The sequence below is a fragment of the Grammomys surdaster genome, unplaced genomic scaffold (genome assembly GCF_004785775.1).
Source record: "Grammomys surdaster isolate TR1022 unplaced genomic scaffold, NIH_TR_1.0 126679, whole genome shotgun sequence".
NCBI classification, from domain to species: Eukaryota; Metazoa; Chordata; class Mammalia; order Rodentia; family Muridae; genus Grammomys; species Grammomys surdaster.
Genome location: NW_021621467.1, coordinates 4787898 through 4807099, shown reverse-complemented (window position 1 = coordinate 4807099; position 19202 = coordinate 4787898). Strand labels below are relative to the sequence as shown.

The window sequence follows — 19202 nt, the reverse complement described above, 5'->3', positions numbered from 1 at the left end:
CAAATGCTACTTCACACAGGGATCCTTCTCATAAAGGACAACATGGAATTTATAGAAGTACAGTCTCTGTCACTAGAAATTACAACTGCAACATCAAGTCAGATAGTGATCTTTAGGCTACTTCCTGTCCGGTGTTCTGCAAACTTAGGAACAGGCAAATAATATTGGTAGAATAAATGCTGAGCTCCTCTAGAACAGTTCATTTTAATGCTACAACTTTGGGAAATGTGTTTTTCAGTATTTTTTGAAATCCATTCATTTTCATTTTACAAATTTTAGGATAATATTTCTATTTTGGGGAGTTAACATGCAAATCTCAATAAGGAATCCAAAATAGAATAGTTAGAAGAGTTAAAAAGAATAGGTAACTTTTGAAAGATAAAATATCAGTGTGGTTTATAAAAAATGTTTAGACTATAAACTTCAGAGGTTCTTTAGAAACTAACAAGGAAAGATTAAGTATCCTGTGGGGACTCTAATAACCAACACTATGTGGTTTCTTACTGTAGAGAGTTCATTGGTGGAATAATAGATTGCATATAGAATAATAAGGTTTTCTGGTGTCAAATGTACAGGCATTCAAATAGACTGAAAGAAATTTAATTTGCAAAACTGCCAAAGTAGAGTGAGTCTAATGAATTCAGAGGGGCAGAAGGCAGCCACCCTTCAGTATAGCAGCCGTACTTTAAAAGTGAGAAATCCAGATCCAGAATGTAATAGCACTTTACAAACAAATAAATTCAGATTATTTATTTTGATATGGTACAGCTTCCTTTATTATTTCTGCTTGTTACAGTAATGTCAAAACACTGAAGGATGCTAGAGAATTAGAGAGACTTGTTCCCTCTTCTTTTACTAGATTTTGGTCTATTCTTTTGGTAACAATATCCCACTGATACCTATGCCTGTTCTCAAAGCAGGGTATCACACCTTTGTTGCAGGCAATAAAATTCAGATTCTTCACTTTCCTTTGGTCTTGAACCAAATCATGTTTTGGCCATAGTTATGAGGACATCAGGGCAAAATCACTAAATTATTTACTTTCTTTTCCAATCCAGAAAGATGATAAAGAAGAAAAGAAACAAAGTTAGTCCTCCTACCCTCCTCTTATCTGAGAAAATTCAATGGAGCGAGTTCAGTGATTTCAAGTGTGGCACCATTCTAAGAGACACTGCAATGTAAGTTAATATATCCCAAGGGAGGATGTGATAACAGCTACAGAGTCTCCCTCATGGGATTTGCTGAGTGCTCAGTTCTCATAACTCAGAAGGATTCAATACAACATGAATTTGATAGACTCATTCAACTCTATGGTTCACATATTTATGCAGATACAGATAACAAATACAAATTGTTATCAAAATCCAGAGAGACATGCACAGAATTTAAGGAGGCCCATTATCTAGATGCTAAAGTTCCTAAATTGGTTAGTGGAAGCTACCTTAAATCTAGACTATATTGATAAAAAAATGTGAAGGCTGTGTTCAAGAAAAATCAAGATGAAGAAATGATGTAGTCTGGAGATACAAGAGATGAAGTGGATTTATAATTCAAAACACAGCAGGAGGAGAAACAAATGTCTAAGATACAGCCAAGAGAAATGTTTGGAAATGAGTTGTGAGAATTCTGTGTAGCTGCTTGTTGTGTTGTTAATGTGTAAAGTATTCACACCCATGACGTTCACAATTAAAAACAGAACATAGCACGTGACTTAACCTTCTGTTTTGTGTGGGCTGAGAGGAATGAGAGAAATGGAGAAACATTATCAAATAAAAGCATCTATACTATACTAAGGTCCTCTATGGCTGGGAGCAACTGAAAGGAAAAACTAGGCTGTGTCTTTGATTTGGCAGTCATTGCTACCTTCATAATCCTAACGTTTGTCTAATCTTCTCTTAAAGTAAATTTCAACTTCACTTTTTCTGTATCTTGTGGTCCATGTGAAGTTCCCCTCTCATTCTTTCAGTCTTTAACTTGTTTGTGTAATTGAAGCATAAACTTAAATTCATAACCATTTTATTTTGCACTAATTTTTGAGAAACTAATTACACTTAAAAGCAAATGAAAATCTTGCAAAATGATCAAATTAAAACATTACATAAAGAATACATTACTTTTCAGTTTACAAAGATGAAGGACAGTCAGCACTTTGACCCTGACATTACTCATTTGCATTCACTCCAGAAAACAAATTCGTCCAAATTATGACTTTTGAAACAGCCATGAATGAATGGTTAAAAATTAGGAAAATTTGTCAGTGGGATCCATAGTTATCATGGCTAAATGCATTGGTTTTTCCTATTCTGAAACCATGTGTTTGCTCTATTCCTAATTGTTATGATAGACTGGACTACACAGAGAAGTATTTTTAGTCAACCTCCAAGAACTATTTGGGAGAAATACCCTTTACTTTATGTCCTTTTAAAAGAAAATGCCCCCTTCAAGCTGCATAGACATATATGACTGCAAACTAAGAGAGCTATCATTGAATTAAATCTTCACTGAGTTTCAACATAAACACAACGTTTCAGGATTTGTCTACGATAGTGTCACTGTTGTAGAAAAGATTAAAGCCTTGAGGTACCCTCTGAAGCACAGTCACAGCGCTTTGCAGACACTTTAAAGATCAGCGCTTAAACATTTTTGCCAGTGCTTTTCTGAGAGCAAGTTCTTTAAACAGAACTCAACAATTGTTACAACACTAAAAAACAAAACATTACATTTTCAAAATATCCCCTCCATGCTAAGCCAACCATTTTGTATTTCTACAAAAATAGATGAAGATGGAGTTAATGGTTTTCCTGAAGAAATGAGCATTTTAATTTGGTAGATCATCTTTTTACAAGGTGGCTGGCAAAAGAAAAAAAAAGCAAAAAGAAAAAGCACAATAAAACTAGTCCAGGTACTGGTACAAGGCAAGCAAAACAAGACGTTGCACAGTTGACAAAGGCTCAGATGAGGGAAAACAAATCAAATGCTCTTCTTCAATGACTAGGAGGGCCCACTATGTTTTCTCCAGAAAAGGTTCAAATCTAAAGACAATGGCCTTATATGTCCTCTTCTCAGTCCATGTTTCCTGTGTCCCATTCCTGGATGGGATATCCCAGATGACATCTTTTTCCCAGTGGGCCTTTGGATTCATGCTGCCATATGACCTGCTGATACCATGCTTCAGTACCAAGTTGATTCTTTGTTCTTGTCCTGATGCTGAAGACCTAAAATGATAAAATTGGAAAATAATGAAGAATAAGTATACACATAACATTCATCAATGTTCCTGACCTGCAGTACACTGAGTACAGAAAATTTAACATAAGAAACATGAGACATGTCTTAAAGAGAACCTATCCTCTAAAAAAGCCAAGGAACACACTGTGTGAAAAGAACTCTGTACGAGAATAATGCTGTTTATACCATGGACATTCTTTGCTGTTTCTTTCTTATTTCCCTGGATTAGGAGTGATTTATTAGTTCAATAAAAATTAAAAATAGTGCTTTAACTTTAAGGAGATGATAATTGAAGAGAAGAGAGACAGAACCAACTTGAGAAACATCTAAACAACGCTTCAATTACAATTTCCAGCAACCAGTGCAATTAGACTTGTGGACTAGTATATTCGGCTGTTTTAAAATTTATTTTATTCAGAGAGGCAACATTAAAGTCATAGAGAGTGGTAAAATATGAATAAAACATGGAGTTTAGTACTATTGGTCTGCTGATAGGTCATAGTAAATAGTACTATATTCTAGTTATTCATTTACTTCTTTTAATATCTTTTCCTTTAATGAATTTAAAGTGGCTCAGGAGAGTCTAAGGAACATTGCAAGCAAGTGAGATTAAATAAATTTAAAACAGATACAGGAACACATCTGAACTCCAACTGATAGATAAAATAGAAAGTTTGTTAGAGATGATGTATAGAAGTAATGAAACTGACTGGGGTCTATTACAATCATTTCACCAATTTCTGATACAGGCAATTAGCAGGGCAGCTGCTGCTCAAACCCACCTGAAGTCAAGTTTCATTTTGTGTATATCTTTTGTTTGGTTTGGTTTGTGAGATGTAACTGACAAACACAGATATTTAATGTGTGTATTAAAATATTTTCATATACATATATATTGAAATCATTGTTGCAATCAATTTGTTTTCACGTCTATTGTGTCTTTTAGTTACCTTTATTTTCCTATTTGAGGCATATAATTTGGAAAAGTGAGCTCTCTAAGTAAACTCTTAAGTCATTCAGAATCAAAACTCAAAATGTCAAATGAGACCTCCAAAAACGTGGGCAGAAAGATTTGACAATTGTCATGTTGATGCCAACATCTCACACTATTCATTAACCTTTTGTTAAAAGTGTTATCAGTCTGGGATTGATAGTAGACATAAGACACATAAAAACAAACAAAAAGAAATGATCCAGGATAGTTTTATATTTTGACTATTACTATAATAGCATTTTGTTTCTCTGCCTATCAAATAATTTTTTAGTAATTAAAGACATCATTATAAGTATTGTCATTGGAAGCATATATTAAAACAACATTCAAAGACAGCAATATAACAAGACAGAATAAATAAAGGAACAGAAAAAGCACATCAGATTATAGGAGCTAGATGGGTCAAGGACACCACAAGAAAACCCACAAATTCAACTAATCTGGAAGCATAGAGATTCATGGACACTGAGCCAACAATCAGTGAGCCTATCTGGGTCTGACCTAGGATTTCTGCATATATGTGATGATTTTGTAGCTTGGTCTTTTTGTGGGACTCCTAACTCTGACTCATTTGGCTGCTTTTGGAATCCATTCCCTATTACTGACTAGACTCCTTTGACTTTAATTTGAAGGTATGCAGAGAGTCTTACTGTAACTTGATATGTCATGTTTGGTTGATACCTATGGAAGGTCTGCTTTTTCTGAAGGGAAATGAAGGAGGAACAGATCTGGAAGAGATAAGAGAGAACTGGGAGGAGAGGAGGGAAGTGAAACTAATAGCCAATGTTTAAAAAAGTGTGTGTATCTGTGTGTGTGTGTGTGTGGGGGGGGGGTGATAAATAAAAACTTTAAAAAAACACATCAGAACTGTAGGCATAATTTGCACAGCACAGAGCATGAAAGTATTGACTATATGCAATAGGTCCTGGGTGTCAAAAAACGGTCTAGCTATTATTCTCCAAGAATACTAGAATTTCACTTGGTATAAAACACTTACTCCAGCTTCAAGGTGGAGGAGGATAAAAGAGGAGAAAGGAAAGAAAGAGGAATAAAAGGATAAGAGATGTATCAAAACACTCAAGTTTGCTTTACTTATTTTCAAATAATTTTGAGGGTTGAATAATTTGCAACCTGACATGGTCTCTGTGGGGTGACTCGTATAATCTAAGCCACGTTTACTGACAATTTGCTGACTACATAAATATTTTTTTCATTATTAATATTTCTCATCTTCTAGATGATGCAGTATTTCCAGAGCTGAAGACTACATCAATCTATAGATTGTCAACACTGCAAGTCATGAATACTGCTGCAATCATCGAGTGGTTTGGATTTTTTTAAATAAAGGCAATCCATAGTTTGATGTGCAAAGATATATGACTCCCTCAGATCATGTAAATGTTTGCTGTAGCCAAGTATGGAATTACTTAAGATGGACCTCAACTTTTCAACCAGAATAGCAGAAATCATTCTCTCATTATAAATGCATCTCTTCAATGTTTGATTCCATGGTTCTGTGTCACTCCAGAGTAGAGTTTAACAAATTCAAGCCACCTGACAATTCATCTATAACCTCGCAGGTATTAAATAACTTTTGGATACTGACTGCTTCGCTTCTTCTCAGTGGAAGACATAAATCATATCTTTGCTTTAATTCCCAGCATCACTTTTTGTAAATTTCAAAATAAACATAACTAATTTTAAAAAAGAACAATGATAATAGATCCTGCTAATACGTTGCCTCATGAAAACAAGGCTGCCACGTTTCGAGTGAAGGAAATCGCTGATAGTGGTTTAAGAGCCAGCTACTTAGTTTTTTGCCCAACAAAATGAAAGAAGACAAAAGTGTTCATCATGATCTTTGCATGGTCTACATAACGTGGCAATTTTTCAAAAACTCCTTGCGAGAAGAGACTATCCTCTGGCATAAGCATTGCTCCTAGTGGGACTCCTCTGCTTCTCCAATGCCAATCAAATCTGTATGCAATGAGGGCCTAAAACACTCTGTGATTTCCTTGGGCTGACAGAAATCAACCGATTTGTATGTCAGTACTTCCATGTTGGTTTTATTTTCAGTCCATAAGATATTTTACTAGAAAGGAAAAGTAAAGAAAGAGGACAAAGCTAGGTAACATTCTTAGGATTTGTATATTTGTATATACCATGCTTTGCATTTACAGAAAGTACTGGGAACTTTATATGGAATCATTCACTTAATCTTCTCAACCATGCTCCAAATAATATGGATTTCTCAACAAGAGGGCAGAAATTAGGGGAGTGATGGCAGAGGCAGCATTATAAACAGGAACTCTGATGGCAGAGACAGTAGTCTTAATGATTGTATATTTGCACCCTTTATGTGACCTGTGTTGTTTGAAAGTAATGGCAGGAGGACACTAGCCACACTTGACTAATCACCACATAAACAACCTCTCATAAAATTAGTTCACAAAACATACAAATCAGTATCTATATTCTCTTTTCAACTCTTTAAATATATATTTTTTCCTGAGCTGATATCAAGACTAACAAGCTGAATCACTTGATAACTTTTTAACAACTAAACTAACTTAAAATTTATTTCTGAAATATAATAAATTATTTCTACGATATAATTCTAAGATATAATAAATACCATTGCATTGGTGTAATATAATTGTTCTAGAACCACACACTTCCCTACATGATCTTTCTTAAAATGGAGAATACTTGACTCAAGGCTTTTGCTGTATTTTATCTTCTATCTTTATTATTTCCTTCTTGTTTATTGTAAATCAGAAGTAAACCAGGAAACAAAGTTATTATAGTATTATCTTCAGAGTTTGAATGTGAGATGTACTTAGCATAGAGCCTGAAAGAAACTAAAGGCTCAGAGACACACTTCCTCACTTCAGTTCCAACACCAACACCACCTGATCACCACAGAAGAGAAGAAACAATATCCATACCCAAGCAAACAAACTTGAAATAATTAGGAATGTGAGAGAAATCTGGTCATGTAAGAGGATCACAGTTTGCTTTCATTTCAAAACTCTGTAAGTCTGGCAGTCAGTCTGTTCAGGATGTTAAAACAAATGCTGCAAACTGGGCAGCTTATTAACAGCAGAGATTCTTCCAGAGCCATTGGAGAGGCTCAGCTCTAAGATCAAGACAACAGATGATTTGGTGTTGGTCGAAAGCTTGCTTTCTGGTTCATAAGGGTTCCTTCTCACTGTTTCATAAAACAGAAAGGTGTGTGTGTGTGTGTGTGTGTGTGTGTGTGTGTGTGTGTGTTCTCAAGCCCTTTAGAAAAGAAAAAATTCACATTTCTGAGGACTCAGTCCCTGTCATTTATCTGTCCTCCAAAGGCCTCACTAAAACCAACACCTAAAGAGTTAGAATTTCAACACAAATTTTCAGGAGGACACCAACAGCCAGACCACAGGGATGACAGAATTTTACAAAGATGTTACTGGGAGCAATTTTCCCATTCCTGAGAAAAATCATGGTCTAAATTTCAAGAGGCAACAATTTCAAACTTTGGTGTTAGGCTAAAATTATGGATATAAGGATCAGAATATCAGTGGCATGTATGTAAGCATGAAAAGTCTAATGTCTTCCCCCTCTCTAACTTCCTTCAACCCCTAGGCATTTTGTGAAAACATCCTACGGCTCCCCAAAACTCCCCAGAAAAACACAAGAGTTGGCTCAGAGAGGATCCTGTTGAATCGATTAGAGCTCCTATATCCTGCAGTGGAAAAGAATCCTTGGGCAGCTCTAGATGGGCATCTTGGGATCAGTATGAAATTGTAAGCTTGCTGTCAAGCTTAGTAGATAATGATGAATATATAGAGAATGCATACGGTGTGGGAGGGGAAGACTTGAAAGCAGGGGTGGTAAAGGAATGATATGACATGAATGAATGGCACCAAAAGGCCAACTGCAACCTCATAATTATATGTTTGCATAACTTTATAGAAACAGAGAGGATGAAGACATAACTTGAAAATAAATTTTGACTGTAAATGGTATTTTTGTTTTAAAGTGGGAGCAATGACACTCTCACTAGATTAGCTAAAGATTAGCTAGACTTTCCAGCATCGAGGAGAGAAGTGGGCAAAAAAATTTCACCCCCAGCTACTGGTGATCCATAGCCGCTTGAAGTGAGTGTCTTTTTTTAAACATGTATCTCCTGATAGGTCTAAGAGTACAGCAATACACCTTAGAGTATAAATGTAGCATTAATAGAACTTGATAGGATGTTTTAAAATGAGAACACGAAGTTGGATGAGTTCTAAATAAGGTGTGGATCTTGAGAGAGATGGAGGAAGACAATAGATATGATCAAAATACAACATAGAAAAGTGTCAAATATTTAAAAGGACAGCAAGACTAAGGTATACTAAGGTATTCTACTGTTAGGGAGAAGTCATAAGTAATAAACTGAAGTGAAATTTGTATACTGTTACAGAGCTGGATTTTGTGAACATGCTGATTACCAGTCATAACCTACTACATTAACATGTTTCACTTTTAAGGGAGCATGATGATTTGAAAATGACATTGGCCAAAATATGCATCCATTTTTTTTATTTCTAGAGATAAAAGAAGTATCTGTACAGTGAGAAGCATACTGGTGAAAAGAGAGAAATCCCGAATGTTGGTAAAACATATTTTGAGCTTAAAGAAAAGAAAGTACTTAGTAAGTATAGACTGTTCATTTCACAGATACTAAGAGTTTTCATGCAAGTCATTTACCAAGGAAAACTTGCTATTAGATTAACAAACTGGCAACTTATTCATGTAAATGGAAATAAATATTCTGTTCTGCAATAATAAATGCAAATAGTACTTGTTTCCAACTTAAATACATAGAACATTCTGTTGTGGCAAATATCCAAGCTCCCCCAACCTGACAGAATAACGGATGACCACACAAATGTTCAAGAGACAGTCATATGCATTTCTATGCCTTCATAAAATTAACACTGCAAATGATAATAAAATTGTATCTGTTTGCCGGAGGCCTACAAAATCAGGTTAAATACAAGTTGCGGCTTTCTAAATATGATCCATGTGAACATTGTTCCATACTATTAACTTAGAGAAGGGATGAAGAATAGAAGCAATAGCTACCCATTTGGACAACAGTAATGTAATGAGTATCAAAACAGATCATGTGTAATCACCATGCTTCTTTTATAACTTCTCAAACAAATTGTTTTAATCTCAAAATGTGAGAGAATTCTTATTTTAAAACCATTATCAATACTATTTGGAGAGCAAAAGCACTAATATTCTTTTCCACTGGTGTTCTCAATTTAAAGTATATTTTAGATCTGTGAGCAATCACCACTGTCTATACTGTGGGGCGGATGAGTGCAGGAGCAGCAGTATCTTAGGAAACTACATACATATCTTTATTCTTTTGGGAGACCTCATGGCAATTATTCTACAGTATGCAATTATTCAACAGATGTACATAATGTACATTCATATGGATATACACATACATATGCATAAACATATACATACAAACTTGTTTTGGAAACATATTTGTTTTATTGCTGAAGGCACATATATAGTCAGTTATAGTTACATATTTAACTATGATGCCAAAATGGGCTCAAGATGACTGTGACACTCCTTTTTTTTTAATATAAAATCAAGAATTGATAAATGGGACCTCATGAAACTGCAAAGCTTCTATAAGGCAAAGGACACAGTCAATAGGACATATTGGTAACCTACAGATTGGGAAAAATCTTCACCAACCCCATACCTGATATAGAGCTAATATCAAAAATATGTAAATTACTCAAGAAGCTAACCTCCAAATTAAAAATAAAACAATAAAAATTGGGATATAAAGCTAAACAGAATTCACAACAGAGGAATCATGAATAGGCAAGAAGCACTTAAAGAAATGTTCAAAGTCCTTAGTGATCAGAGAAATGCAAATCAAAATCACCCTGAGATTCCACCTTACACCAATCAAAATAGCTAAAATCAAAATATCAGGTGAACAGCACATGTGGAGAAAGGAACATTCCTCCATTGCTGGTGGGATTGCAAACTGGTTCAACCACTCTGGCAATCAACCTGGAGATTCCTCAGAAAAGTTGGAAGTAGATCTACGTGAAGACTCAGATATACAACTCTAGGGCATATACCCAATAGATCCCTCATCATACCACAGGAAAAGGTGCTCTACAGTGTTCATAGCAACCTTATCTGTGATAGCCAGAAGCTGGAAACAATTCAGAAGTCCCACAATGGAAGAATGAATAAAGAAACTGTGGGTTCATTTACACAATGGAATACTATTCAACTATTAAGAATGAAGATATCACGAGTTTTGCAGGCAAATGAATGAAACTAGAAAATATCATCCTGAGTGAGGTAACTCAGACACAAAAGGACATATATGGTATGTACTAACTTATAAATGGATATTAGCCAAAAAGTACAGAATACCTAGGATACAGTCCACAGGACTCAAAAAGGCAAGCAGATGCTTCAATCGCACTTGGGAGGGAGAAAATAACAACCATAGGAGGCAGAGGGAAGGAGGGATCTGGGTGGGAGATGGGACATGGAGTGGGAGGGGGGAAAATGATCAGGTATTAGGGGTAACAGGACTAAAGCCCATGAAGGCCAGCAGAAAGAATGGAAATAGGCAACCTCAGGAGGTAGGAGGTGGGGGGGGGCCCTCTAGAATGTAACAGAGACCTGGGAGGTGAAAAATACTCAGGACTCAAAGGGAGGGACCTTAGATAAAATGTCTGATAGTAGGGAGAGGAAACTTATAGAGCCTACCTCCAGCAAGAAGACTGGACATCAAGTGAGGGAGGAGGTTGCCATCCTACAGTTAAAAACTCTGATCCAGAATTGTTTCTGTCTAAAAGAACCACAGGAAAAAAAAAAAAACGGAGAAGACACTGAGGGAAAGACAGTCCAGTAACCAGCCTAACTTGGGATACATCTCAAGAGAAGGATCCAAGGCCTGACACTATTACTGATGCTATGGTCTGCTTACAGACAGGAGCCTAGTATGGCTGTCCTCTGAGAGGCCCAACAAGCAGCTGACTGAGACAGATGCAGATACTTATAACTAATCATTGGACTGAAGTTGGGTCCCAGGTGATTGAATTAGGAAAAGGCTGGAAGAAGCTGAAGAGGAAGTCGACCCCATAGAAAGACTAACCCCTAACCCAGACCCCTGAGATCTCTCAGACACTCAGCCACCAACCAGGAAGCATATAGGAGCTGGTCCAAGGCCTCCAACACATATATAGCAGAGAACTTCCTGGTCTGGCCTCAGTGGGAGAAGTGACTAACCCTTGAGAGAGTTGATGCCCCAGGGAGTGGGGAAGCATAGAGGGGGGAGGAGGGGACATACTCTTGGAGATGGGGGGAGGAGGAAGTGTGGGAGGGTGGACTTGGAGAGGGGCAAAGATTGGACTGTAAAAAATAAACATAATAAAATATTTTAATAAAAAATAAAATTTTTATTTTGGTCATAATACATTTAATATGCCTAATTGATTTCTATTGTTTTACTATTAATGAATATGGACACCATATGATTATGACTTTCTCTTTATTTTATCTTTGATCAAATTTTGTGCCTTATCATTGATCAAGTTCAATGATTAAAGTTCTTGATTTCTCTGTAACTTTTGTGCATTACATAGGAGTATGTTTTCTTACATGTTATAAGGATTTTTGACTATTTGATGATTTGACTTCATACTTAATACACAAATGATTAACAATGTTTTAAAGTTGTTAATAATAAGATGCATTTTTCTAAAACCAAATATAGAGTTAAATTTATTCCACATGACATTTCAGTAACAGTCAGCATCTCCTGATTACAACTCTTGCACATTATTAATAGATGATGTCTCACTCAGGAAGTAAAGGACTTAATACCAAAAGAAGACTTTTTACTTACAGAGACATGTTCTAGAGGCACATTTACAATCTCCTTCAAATCTCCACAAAAGCAGTACTATCAGGAACAATAAGGTAAAAACTGCCCGAACTTGTCAGGATGTCTTTAAGTTCAGATTCAAAAGAGGAGTAGAAATGTAAAACCCACCAAACCTGAATTTACTTTTAGACCATAATTTACTGTGTTAAGGTAAGAAGGGCAACACCTGCATACCTGAGGCAAACACTGTGGGTGACAAGCTGTTTACTGCCAGGTGTCTGCAATTGAGACAACAAGCCAAGGTAGTCAATCTTAAAGCCTTCCTGTCTTCAAAACCACAAACTGCTGTACGGGGCCCTTGAGCCTTTGCCTTTAGCATCTTCTCCAGTGTCCAGCTGGACAGATATCCATCAGGTACTTAAAACATCACACATGTGAGACCATCAGTATACAACTGAACTTCTGACAAATACGAATTATATATCACAGTGACTGGTGGTTTCCTTTTTATCATAATGCCATATATTGAGTTCTAAGCCTGAACATCAATGGGAATGGTCACCTCTTGGGTGATAAGATCTTGGGATCATAATAAGGAATGTAGACACTGCTTACCAATCCAGCAAACTCATTTCAAAAGCAGATATAAAGTCATCTTAAACATAGGGATAAAACTACCAATAAAACAAAGAATAAAATGAAATATTCTTTTGTAAATTCTCTACAAACTACAGACTTTCTCCTAGAACTGAGAAAAGCAAGACCAAAGGGAACAAAAAAGTTTGGATCATTTATTATAACTAAAACCACACGTTACAATGCTCTCAAGAGATTCTAGCTATCCAGACATCTGTTGGATAGCACATGCACATGCAGCCAAATATGCATCTTTAAAGAGATTTCTAAGTTTTACCATGACAGCTTTATGATTCAGAAAATAGATAATCCAACTACAAGAAGAGCTAATCTGAGAGTCTTGCTTGAGGCCTCTACTGCCCCAAAAGTGGTATCTGGGAGTATAAGTTATTAAAAAAAATTCCAAATTTTAAAAATAACTTTGGAACTGCTGAAATATAAGCATACTTTAATATGAATTTGGGCTAAGTCATCAATCTCTCTATTGAACCAAAATGTATTAGAAGAGACTCCTCAATGGGATGAACTAAATGTGTGTCAATTCCTGTAGTGACATCAGCAGGATTTTCTACCTTCTTTTGATCTTGATGGATACTTGCTCTCTGACATGGTCCAGAAGAGTCTATTTATTCAATCTTAGCAAATAGGAACAGGGCTTCAGTGATACTGAAGATGCTAGGGCCACTCAATACAGCACAAGCAAAGCCAAATGGAAGTAAGCTTTAGAACACATGCTTGTGGTTTCAAAGAATGAACTCAAATCTCCCATATATCAGGTTGTTTCCACAAGAAAAAAAATATGGCACATTTTGCCTCTCATCAGTCCTTTGCAAGATTTTTTTGGTGTGTCATCTTTTCACCAAAGAATTCAGAACATATTGGCTGCAGACAACTGTTCGTGAAACCTTATATTGTTGATAAATAGCTGAAAGGGAATAAAGATAGTTGTAAATTCCTCAGGCCACAGAGAATGCCTTTCCATAATGTTTGTAGCCTACTTGAAAGCTGATGCAAAATTGACTGAGAATGGATTGTGAAACAGATTTCTCCATTGGAGCCATCCCTTTAGATGTTTCCCTTTGTGAGCTATGAGCCACAGCAGAGTGACAGCGAAAAATTGTTTGCTGATACACAAAAACCCTGACTCACAAAACATACACTACAGTTTGTGGATTGTTCTCCACTGAAATTCATGCAATGATTATCTGTTTGCTTTTTTGTTTATTTGTTTGGTTTTGTTTCTAACCTACACAATTTCTGTCACCCAAAGCGCATCTGGTTATTCTTTGAGGGAAATCATGATTTGAAAACTTCCCAAACTCCAAGCCACAGCCCATGGAAAAAAGATCTTACAAAACATTTCTAAACATGCAGACTCGAAACACTAATTTCCTGTTTGATTGGTTCATGCCATGTGTCTGTGGGAAAATCACATTGTACTCTTAGATATAATTACTTAAACAAGCAGAATTTTTAAAATAAATAAATAAATAAATAAATAAATAAACAAACAAATAAATAAATAAATGTGAAAAGATGGTGGTGAACAATTTTGTTTGTAGTTTTGAGAAAATGTTTTCAGAAGGAGGAGGTGCTGCATAACTTGGACAGCAATCCTAAAGATTTTAAAACTCAGTTGAAAAAAATTAATGTTAAGCAAATGCAAAGACATTTTCAAAGAACAGTGTTAACTATCTAGTGCAATGATTTTGAGCCTAATCCATAGCCTAACTTTCTTGCTATGTAAAAAATTTCTTGAGTCCTATGTATAGGATATCTTCATTGTATGTAAGCACATAGCAATGAGAACAGTGTGTTCATCTCTTCACATTGGACCTGTAGAGTAACTAGAAAAAGAAAGCTATGTCCTAAACATTTCCTAAGATGTAACTGTTTCTAACCTCTCAAATTCTTGTTTCTTTTTCCCTTTCTTTGTCCCATCATTTTCTTTTTTTTTGCCTAACCACTCCCCATATATAAACATAAATAATATAAATATAAATAACAAATATAAATAATATAAATGTGTGTGTGTGTGTGTGTGTGTGTGTGTGTATGATGTCTAAATACCACTCAGGGAAACTGGCTAACAAAAATCACAGCTAATTTTGTAGAATAGAAACATATTAAGTTATATAGTCACAATGAGATAGAGGTATTCCAAGCTTGCATCAATTTCTCAAGATGCTTCACACATTCAGTGTTAATTTTTCTGCTTTATGTGTTCTATCTTTATTACAGGTCATGGAAAAGTTCATTTCATACCACAGTGACTATCTGGAAAAACAGGCGTATTCCATGAGTCATTGACTTCCATAGTTGGGTCAGGTCAGAAAAAATGAAGAAGTCAGAGGTTACAGGTAGGACTCCCATAGCCCAATGTAATGAAGTGGTAAGAGGAGTCTTGGAATTGTATTACAGTCTGTTCCATTTAAACTCTACTCTAGCATCATATCCTACATCTCTTTTGAAGTTTAAAATGATCCTCATGTTTAAGTGCACCTTTTATGGGCCCCAAGTGATTAGGGAAGAGGCTTACTAATAAAACCAATCTTCTTTGTATCACCAACATATACACATAAGTGTATGTGTATGTACTATGTATGTGTACATATTTTTTGTCCTTTTCTATGTGTGTATATACTATGTGTGTGTATAAATACACACACACACATACACACATATATATATACATTACATATATATATATATATATATATATATATATATAAACTTTCTTTCTCTAAACTTATATTTTTTTCTTATCACTAATTTCATAATAGAGACTTTATTACTTGTAGCTTCCAAGTATCCAAGTAGAACAAACATAGAAGACTGGTTTTCTTATATACTTGTATTTCTTTATAAACTTGTATGGACCATACCAAGATACATATAAGTCATAGTCAACTTTTGTTTTTGAAGGATGTATACATCATTTTCTGCATATTTTTCACTGGGTCATAGCACATCAAACCTAATTTACTAATAGATCCTGCTTGATGGCAGTTCTTGAATATCGCTTTTACTTATTTTAAACATTATCAAAATAGGATTTTTTTAATACTTTGTGCGCTTTTCATTTTATCTATGCATGGCAACATCATGAAGAAAAGGTTTCTGAGACAAAGTACTAATGCTAATTTGCTTTTCAGGATAGCTTTTAAAAAATTATAACTCTTTAATTTTTCAACAGCTATTCCTTTGAAGAACAAAACTTTTCCTTCATCAAGTTGGCTTTTGCAAGACTTCAAAGTTACAAATGCATGATTATCCATATTATATGCAAATTGGTTTTCTCTAATGATCACAGTTCTTCCCGAAGATTCCCAGTCACATGTGATGCAAGAGGAAGAAAGTCTAAAGTGAATTCTGCAATCGGAACATGTGACTTTGTGAGACCCTTCTGGAAAGGGAAGTCCAGGAAGGAGTATGAGTGTAGTGTCTACTCCTGGGAGATTGGTGGAAGCTTCATTAAGGGCTTACAGAATTCCGGCATGGGTTTGAAAAGCCTACAGGGTTGTGCTCTGTTTGCATTTGTTCTCTCTGGTTCATCATCCTGTGTGTTTTCATGTAGACTTCATTATTTGGCTGTATTTACCATGCATCCTGGTATTTCATATACATCAAGGATGGTTTCCATTGTCCTTCAGGTCATAAAATTGTGACACTGGATTTGTGCATAATACAACCACATCACTCAAGAGGGTTTAAATATCTTTTAACATATCTTTAATGATTTCCCCCTCTTCAGTGAAAAGTAAGTTACACCATATGCCAAAAGGAAGAGAATAGCTTTGCAGAAATGGGATATGATGAGTTGATGATGACTAATCTCTTTACTATTACTAAATAATAATAAATTTCAAAATAAGAGTTCAAACATAGCATCCACTGTGCTGTATTTGAAAACTTTCTGCCCATTGTAATTAGAAAGAATATTTGTGACATTTTAGCTACCTTAATTGAAATAACACCAACAATGTAAATGTCCAATACTGTAAATATTAGTGAGTGATATTAAAGTTATTGAAAAAAATCATATAGTTCAGGTTGACTTCTTTATCAAAATTTGGTTTACTCATTCTCCATGCTGAGAGGAAAAATTTAGAAATACTATTTTTTGATAAAACAGAAGAAAATCTCAAAATTTTCTGCCAATCAGTTGTAAAAATTATCATAACTATTAATAAAAGTGTTAATGTATTCCTAATCATTCAGAATCCAGATGGTTAATGTGTTTCTTGAGAAGAGATGAAGAGGGTTGAATGTTTTAAATGAAGCATCTATATTATTTGTGTCTTTGGTGTTTTCTATGCTCTCAGGTAAAATTATGCTGGTGCTTTTGTGTTTTAATTGAGATATAAGGCTGACTCTTGTGGCTCCTTGACAATTCCTCGACAGACTTGCAACATCCCTCCTTTACTTTAAGGCCTTGATAAAACATTTCACTATCAACAGATATTCAAGGGTCTTGGACGAATAATTCTTGGCTTTCCTTAGCCAATTTTTATAAATGGGAATTTTTTAAGTTATTAGATATAAATTACAACTAATTTACATTTAGACTAGAGTTAATAATATTTTAATGGGGCTAGGAGAAATTGGTAGATCACTTCAGAGACATTTATCCAGTCTTAGTAGCCTAGGTTTCCAGCAGATGACTACCAATTGCCAACAAGTAAGCATATTTTTTAGGATGTGATCTACAGATGCAAAATTTACAGAATGGATTAGAATCAGAAAACTGCAACCTAAGACAGTGACTTCTGCTCTACTACAGAGATAAGAAACGGTCCCACAAATAAAAAAAAAGACAAATGGCTATTTTTGAAATTCCAATATTTAAATTTTGAAAATGAGTAAAAAAAAAAACTGCAACCTGATTTCCCCCATTTCTTCAGTAGATGGGAGTTTTCTCATTTGTTCTTATAAACTGCTTACAGCCTCTTTCTATTCTCTGTCTTTTATAAAAACAAAGATACGCTTTACCAATTCATGCCATGACAACACAACCCTTTAGTACTGACTATCACAACTTTAATCAGGGATATAGTTTAGTCTATTCAAAAGGAACATTATAGACTTAATAACAATTCAGCAGGAATGGAGGACTGAAATGATGCTAGGTATGGAACCTGGGCTTATACATAGACTCATCAGAAAATCTGTTACTGAGTTCCTCCCTTAATCGAGCATATTACAAATTTGAGCATCAGTAATTCCAAACTCAATTAAAATGAAAGATCTATTTGTTATTTGCGGACAAGAACCACTTTCATATAATATTCAGACTATAAAATTCATCTTAAATTAGAATTTTGTTATCAAATTTCATAAAAACTAGCTTGGCTGTATTTTTTACATTATCAGCTTTCGTCTCTCTGAAGAGAAATAAACAAAAACATTTGTCTACTATTTTCTAATGGTACCCAGTATTCTCTACCTATATGAAAACTTATGCACTCAAAAAAATTATTTCCAGGTGTTTTTTTGTTTTTTTAAAAAAACTAATTTGTTTTGCAATCCATTTTGTAGGCCTGGATGATCTAATACTCACTGTATAGATGAAGCTAGTTTCAAACTCAGAGATCCACCAGCTTTGTTTCCTCAGTGCTGGAATTAAAGATATCCAGGTTTATTTTTTAATGTGTGTACATGTATGATTGTATGTGGGTTAGTACATGTGAAGACAGTACCCCTGGTGACTAAAAGAGAACAGCAGAAAAAGCATGGCACAAGTGGAGGCCAATGGACTTTGGGGACTAGGTTCAGTCCTTCTGTCATGTTGGTCATGGGGATCAAATTAGATCATCAGACTTGGGCAAATTTCCTTTACCCAAAGGACCCATCACACTGGCCCTCAGAAAGTTTCTTTAAAAATCATCCAGTTTATGCCTTAATATCTTAACAGAGGAATAGAAATATAGTTTTCTGTGTTTATTGAAACTTCACAGCCTTCATTTCACAAGTAATCTGTGTCTGCAACATTTAGAATGATTTTGTTTCTCTACCAGGCAACAACTTAATATCTTGTGATAAACAATCTTGATTTGAAATCCGTAGTATCTTGGTTAGTGAGAAATGAAGCAAATTTTAGCAATCATTATAGTTTGGAGAAGGCTCATACTAAAGAGTAAGAGTCTCTTACTGAATCCAAATGTTTAGTAGAAGCTTATATAAAGTTATGTTTGTCTTTAGATGTATTTCTTAAGGAGTCAGAATAACATCAACATGTTTTCATTACTTTTCATACATATCAGATTTTATGAACATATGATATAGTACAGAATGTTGTTTTATTTTCCTTTGAATTTTAATTCTAGATCACTTGTTCTCTCTCTCTCTCTCTCTCTCTCTCTCTCCCTCTCTCTCTTTCTCTCTCTCTCTCCCCCTCCCTCCCTCCCTCCCTCCCCCTCCCTCCCC

At 35.2% G+C, this 19202-nt stretch overlaps 1 protein-coding gene across 3 annotated transcripts in view; it reads right to left on the bottom strand.

Moving 5' to 3' along the window:
* Positions 1-735: 735 nt before the first annotated feature.
* Vgll3 (vestigial like family member 3) overlaps positions 736-19202 on the bottom strand; it is a 46933-nt gene continuing 28466 nt past the window's right edge. For all 3 annotated transcript variants that reach the window (XM_028761169.1, XM_028761170.1, XM_028761171.1), the window contains exon 4: positions 736-3215. In XM_028761169.1, the coding sequence (XP_028617002.1) occupies positions 3172-3215 (44 nt within the window). In that variant the 3' untranslated portion in view covers positions 736-3171. The remainder of the gene's footprint in view (positions 3216-19202) is intronic.